Here is a 6,986-nt window from a genome sequence, read left to right as displayed (position 1 = left end):
TTTAAAAAAGCATCATATGACCCCTTTAAATTTTTCACTTCAGAATAAAATCAATATTTAAATCTTAAAACCTTAATAATGTGCCCACAAATTCCTAATTAACAAACAGACACAGAATTACATAATTGTACATAAAACTACATAAACCTTCGACTGACTAAATGTTACAACTGTTGATATTCAGATAATAATACAAAACAGCCATTCATCAAATGTGTGAGATTTTTTTCCATCCAAGGTCAAGAGAAAAGACCCTTGCGCACTCAACTCTAATATTCGACTTATTTTAGCTCTGCATAGTCACTAGCTCACTGACAGAAGTCCCAAAACAGTGACCTTTATACCTGACCTGCAAACCCCGCGAGCTGCCGGACTGCTGCAGCGACACCTATCGGTGGACTCGAGTTACTGCATCTCCGTCGGCATTGTCACAAGCGAACACTGTGACGATTAGAGCCAACATGGCGGAGAGCGAGAGCTTGGAGACTATCACCGAACATGAGCGAATATTACAAGAGATCGAGAGCACGGACACGGCGTGCGTGGGGCCGACGCTACGGTGAGAGATGAGCATCGTCTGCTCTTATTTACCCTTCAGATGGCGATGTGATGTTTTCTCCTGTGCGATGGATGGAAAGCAGGCCTTTGTTTGCTAAAGATGCAGCTCATTGCTGACAAGTCTATCAAATAAAGTGCTGCTCGAGTCGATGTGAATGGGTGTTTTTCCATATGAATTCTTTGAGTGACACAGGCTGCTAATCGCTGTTTTCCTGTCATTCATCGAGTACGACTGGGGGATGTTATGTGTGGATTATCTGTAATAATTTGCTAAGCATCTGTCTGCCTGTCTTAATAAAATAAGATGCAAAGCAGCACATGCCCAGTGATGGTCTCACTGCGTTATGAATATGATGGAGCTGTCGACAGGTGGAAAATGGACGCCTCTGTCAGGTTCAGTTCTTCTGTATACAGTTCATTTCCTTTTCCCAACACATTTCAGCTGCGGAAGAATGAAAGCTGACAAAATATGAGTGGGTGTGGCGTTAGTAAATGAGTCTGGGTTGAGCTGGACATTAATATTCCACTCTGAGCTCAGGTTGATCTCCTCATGTGATCTGTGTTTGAGTAATTTCAGTAGAAATCATGACTGCACTCACAATTTGATGATTTCAGCACAGTTGCATTTCATTGTGTGTTTCATATATCAGTAGAAATCATAACAGCACTCACAATTTGATGATTTCAGCACAGTTGCATTTCATTGTGTGTTTCATATTTCAGTAGAAATCATAACGGCACTCACAATTTGATGATTTCAGCACAGTTGCATTTCATTGTGTGTTTCATATTTCAGTAGAAATCATGATTTCGTGATGATGCTTTTTATTCCAGTAAAGATTTGCTATCTTTAGCTTTATTATTTCTGACTAAATCATGATTTCGTTAGCACTCGGCCATCTTTCGCAGTATGATTTCTGATAAAATCATTATTTTGCTGGCGCTCAACTGCGTCCGGTCATAAGATCTTTGGCTTCATGATTTCTGATCAAATCATAATTTTGGTAGCACTTAGCCATGTCCCATTATGAGGTCTCTGGCTTTATAGTTTCTGATCAAATTCATGATTTCGGTAGTGCTTATTAGCCGTGTCCAGTCATGAGATTTTTTTCTTCATGATTTCTGATCAAATAATCATTTTGGTAGTACTCCGCTGCGTCCAACCAGGAGATTTTTTGGCTATAGGATTCAGTAACTCTCAACTACATCCCATCTCATGACATCTTTGGCTTAATGATATCTGACAAAATTATGATTTTTGTAGCACTCAGCTGTGTCCCATAATGAGATCTTTGGCTAAATGATTTTGAATAAAATCATGATTTCTGTAGCACTCAGCCCCATCCTGTGATGAGATCTTTGGCTTTATGATTTCTGGTCAAATCATGATTTTGGTAGCGTTCAGTTGGGTCCCATCATGACATTTTTGACTTAATGATTTCTGAGAAAGTCAGGATTTCAGTAGCACTCAGCTGCGTCCCATAATTAGATCTTTGGCTTTATGTTTTCTGATGAAGTCGTGATTTTGGTAGCGCTCAGCCGTACCCCGTCATGACATATTTGGCTTCATAATTTCTGATAAAATCATGCTCATGTTTCTTATGAATGTTTTCAGTAGCACTCAACTGTGTCATGACATCTGTGGCTTCATGATTTCCCATCCTGATGTCTTTGGCTTTATGATTTCTGACAAAATAATGATTTCAGTAGCGCCCAGCTGCATCCCATCATGATATCTTTGGCTTAATTGTTTCATTTTATTAGAATTTGTGATTTTGTGAATCATGGTCTCAGTAGAGCTCAGCTGCATTCATTGTAAGGTGTTTGGCTTGATTATTACAGTAGAAATCATGATTTCAGCAGAACTCAACTCAAGTTGATGTCTCATCTGAATCTTAATATAATTGTAAATATTGGAAGAAATCTGTTAACTGTTAAAATTCTAGTTGTCCTGCAGGCTATAACCTAAACCTCTAGAAGCCATGATTCACTTTGTCTTTTGTTGTGATTCAAATGTTTGAAAATGTCTTTACTGTTATGCAACAGAAGTTATGACTCGTTTTACACAGTTCATCTGTTGATATTGAACTAGTGAGCGATTCATTCATTTGGACATGAACCAAACCAGCTGTTGATAGCAAGCAGGCATGCAAATTTCAACATTCCGGTGCATGCAACACATCCTGAGGCCACATGTTCTGTGCTGACTGTCACACTGATTGTTACAGATATGACAGCTTTTCTCATTCCACAGATTTCAGATATGCTACCTAGCACACATGCCATGTTGTTTACATACAGTAATGGCAGCAAGTCTTTGAAGGAAAGGCTCACCTGCTTTTCACAGTTATACCTTGTAAGCTCAAAGGGGTGCAGGGAAAGTGCTTTATCATGCAGTCTGTTTTTCCATTTGGGTTGCAGTATTAATAACTTAAGGGATTTTGATGCAACGCAACCTTTGGTGATTTTCCCAGGACACTTTTGATTTGGCTGACTGAATCAGAATCATATTAGATTGAAATTAAACCTACATTATTTTTAATTGAATGGTGTGCCCATCAAGTAAGAAGTAACATAAAAACTAGGACTGCACGATAAATCGCATGCGATATTTAACGCGCATCTTGTCAGAAAGCAGGTTCTGTAATCAGCGGTAAATCTCCATCACCTGCGTGCGTTCACATTGAGCAGCATTAACTACACAGAGCCGTTGTTCACTGACAGGCTGCGCAAAAAATCGCGCGAATATGAACGTGGTTTTGCGCAACTCGTCAGTGAACAACTGCTCAACAATTGTTAAAGCGCAACTAGTTTGTTTGGCCTTCCAAAAGAGGACGATATCCGCTTCGTCATGCCTAGAGCTGATCCGTGCTGGTCGCTGAGGGAATACATCAACTTCGTTCTCTGGATCGCCGGATCGGCTTTCACCGTGGATGAAGCAGAGTCCAGCCCGGGGTCATCACATGTGGTTGCCGCAAGCCTGCCGGACGCTCCTTCGTCGAATCCGTCGGCCGCGCCGTTCTCAAGCCCGCCCGCCTCCGCTCACTCTAGCCCGCCGTGTGTTTCGTTGTGAAAGCGAAACTACTTTGTTTGGCCTTCCAAAAGAGGACACGACTAGAAATCAGTGGTTAAGTTGTATTTACAACACTGTTCCAGAACACTTCAACCCAAATATTCAGATGTGTGCAGCACATTTTATGGAGAACTGTTTCCTCATCCTGGGAGAGTAGACTACAATACCGGCTGTTCTGACTCACAGACTGTAATTACGCTTTCATTTAAAGCATTTGCCACTGAGGATTCAAACGCGAGTTTTGAGCAGTGTAGAGTAGCACTTGTTGTTTGTCATTTCTCCGATCACAAATGCAGACATGGTTTTATGTTTTACGTGGCGAGATGCACTCGTCGCTCCGGCCGGGACACGCCATCACAATATGGCAAGGGGTGTAACCTTTCCACCACACACTTGAGGTATTCGGCCAATCACAACGCACTGGATAGCTGGCAAATCAGAGCACACCTCGCTTTTCAGACCGATGAGCTTTGTAAAAATCGACGCGTTTCAGAAAGGCAGGTCATAGAGGAAAAACAATAATGTACATTATTTGGTAAATAATGTGTTTTTTGAACCTTAAACCACATAAACACATTTCATTACACCAAATAATGTTCTTTTTAGCAGCATCATATGACCCCTTTAAACATTATTTGACCATTATAACCATAAGCATTATTTATTTATTTTTTTTAAAAAGTGTATAAAAGACAAGTTTTCAAACCAAATTTGCAAGGTGATTTTTTTTTTTCATGAATATTTGTTGCTTATATTTATTGTGTTTAAACATGTCTGCGAAAGATTGTATTACTGTACTGTGTAAAAAAAGAATTGCAATGCTGAAAAAGCATTTTCAGTGACAATGTTTGGATTTGAAATCAAGATAATGGAATGGTTATAATGTTGGAATAAATGTTGTGTTTGTGGTAAACAGCCACAGATCAGTAGCGGACTCCTGTGTGAAAGCTGCTTCCCCTCTCACAAGAGTCACCTAAGAGGGGAATTCAAAAATGAAATTCAGGCCCTGAATAAATGTCTAAAAATCCTGATTGAAGTAATTTATTAAATTATAAAAAGAAGGCTTTAAAAAGATCGGTATCGGTGATCGGTATCGGTATGGGCAGATACTGCTTTCTGTGATCGGCCTCAAAAATCCTGATCAGAGCACCCCTAATGAGGATTCTTGAGTTCATTACATTTGACCGCCTGCACCTTACCACGTCATAAAAATGTCAAATTATCTGCTATTTTATAATATTTTTAATATGAATCAAATTAAAGTTCACCCTATATATTTTCTGAATGCATATTTTTGATATGTAAGTGACAAAATGAGTTTTAATGTAAAAATATAGCTATTCAGACCAAAGAACTTCTTGCTAGAAAGCGGTTTGTGACACAAAACAGCCTTTATGATTACATGCACTGTGTTCGTACGTTTTCTTAACCCAAATATACGTGTTGTACAAGCAGCTTTCTCTATACCTTTACGTTACTTTAGCTACGTTATCTTCAAAAACCCGTAAAAAATGTCATTTATGCGTGTACATGATCACATGAACTGTTTTCTGGCAAAAACCTGTGTGGTAAATCGTTTTCTCTTAAAGAAGATATTTTGAAGAATCTTGTGACCAAGCAATTGGTAATAGCCATGGACTTCCATAGTATCTTCTTTTGTTTTCAACAGAAGAAAGACAGAAGGAAATGACTGCATTTTTCTCTTGACTGAATCTCTTTAATTAAACGGCTTTAGGAGAACATTTCACATTTACATGATGATTCAGAATGCTTTTGCTTTCTGCAAAAACCCTAGAATAAACCTTATTTCTTAAGTGTATGTAAACACAGTGATTGACCCTCATTCACGCTCATGTTGCAATAGGGTGTAGTTTGGTTTCATTTACTGCCCTGTGGTGGTAAGTTGTAGATGTATGTAGATGTATAATGATCTGTGCTTTGTGTTTGAGCTGTAAGAGGAGAGCCTTGACTGTTTCTGTTTCCTTCAGTGCCTCCTGGCAGTTGTCCGGAACTTGCTGCTCTTTGGTCTGTTGAATTCAATAACAGGAAGGAGGAAACTCATTGTGAACATGGCCATGCTGATAGTAGTTCTGTGTGCATGTGTGCAGATTTGCAGAAAGGATATCCCATTATGGGGCGTAATGTGACCTTCTGAAAGGCAGTGAAAGTGGTACTGATTTTAGAAAGCTTTGAGTGTTTTCAGTAGAAATTGGCCCTCGGCGTTTTCCATCGGGGTGACAGGAAAGGGCCTGTTAATCTAACAGCCTATCACACAGCAGAAATAAACGTGACAACCGTCAGTCAGTGCATGTTGCTAATAAAACTGCATGTTTTGCATGTCTCTGTATGAATGACTGCCACGGTTTCGTCTATTAACTCAAACACATGCAATGCTCACTGTGTTTTCAGTGTCTGATGTCTCACTATATGGGGACATGAACACATGCTTTTTTTCATCCATGTTTTAATTTGTACAGTTCTGTTGTGCAAATCTTATTTGACAAAAAATAAACTTGTAGTTTTTTGTAAATTGTCACATTTATATTTATTACAGTTTAAAAGATTGATTAAATTAAAGTTATATTAATTTCATTAGAGACCATTTTTGTTAAATTTATATTAAATATTTTATTATTTATTATATATATATATATATATATATATATATATATATATATATATATATAATATTTTATTATATTAAAAAAATAAAATATATTTTAAACAATTTAGGGAAAAATAAAATTTTCATTAAAAGCTATGTCACTCTGTGGAGTTCAGTTGTGAACATACAAGTTATGTTTACTTTGATTCTCAAGAGCTAACAAACATGTGGTAATCTTTTTCTTCCCCGTTAAGGGTATAAATGAATATCATGATAAATATAGCTAGCACCTAGCCTGAAAGCAAAAATGTGAATTAGTAACGAAAATTGTTGTTAATTCGTTTTTTTTTCTATTTCATCACTGATAATGAAGACTTGACAAAAAGGGCATAATTATAATTAAAAACAATTATACTTGAAACATGCTGCTGGTATAGAGTGTAACAGTTGGGTTCCAGAAGTAAAAACTTTCTCCATAGGGAAATTGATTTTAACAATAACTAATAAACCTTTAATGACAGACCTATTGTGAGCTATGAAGGTGTTAATTGTTGATGTATGCATTTATTGAAACCTTTCTTTCATATTCATTCATTCATTCATTCATAACAGCTGAATACTGGACCTGTAGCTCAAAAAGTAGAGCATGGTGCTAGCAACCCCAAGGTCATGGCTTCGATTCTCAAGGAATGCATATATATATATATATATATATATATATATATATATATATATATATACATTGATTGC

At 37.6% G+C, this 6,986-nt stretch overlaps 1 protein-coding gene across 1 annotated transcript in view; it reads left to right on the top strand.

Moving 5' to 3' along the window:
• Positions 1-381: 381 nt before the first annotated feature.
• Positions 382-6,986, top strand: part of LOC107596596 (exocyst complex component 6-like) — a 60,957-nt gene continuing 54,352 nt past the window's right edge. Inside the window, exon 1 of the mRNA XM_016287353.1 lies at positions 382-559. Within this exon, the coding sequence (XP_016142839.1) occupies positions 462-559 (98 nt within the window). The 5' untranslated portion in view covers positions 382-461. The remainder of the gene's footprint in view (positions 560-6,986) is intronic.

Source organism: Sinocyclocheilus grahami, unplaced genomic scaffold, assembly GCF_001515645.1.
Source record: "Sinocyclocheilus grahami isolate Dianchi unplaced genomic scaffold, SAMN03320097.WGS_v1.1 scaffold221.1, whole genome shotgun sequence".
Lineage (NCBI taxonomy): Eukaryota > Metazoa > Chordata > Actinopteri > Cypriniformes > Cyprinidae > Sinocyclocheilus > Sinocyclocheilus grahami.
The sequence above is the reverse complement of the archived record's forward strand: the minus strand, read 5'-3'. Positions and strand labels throughout refer to the sequence as shown.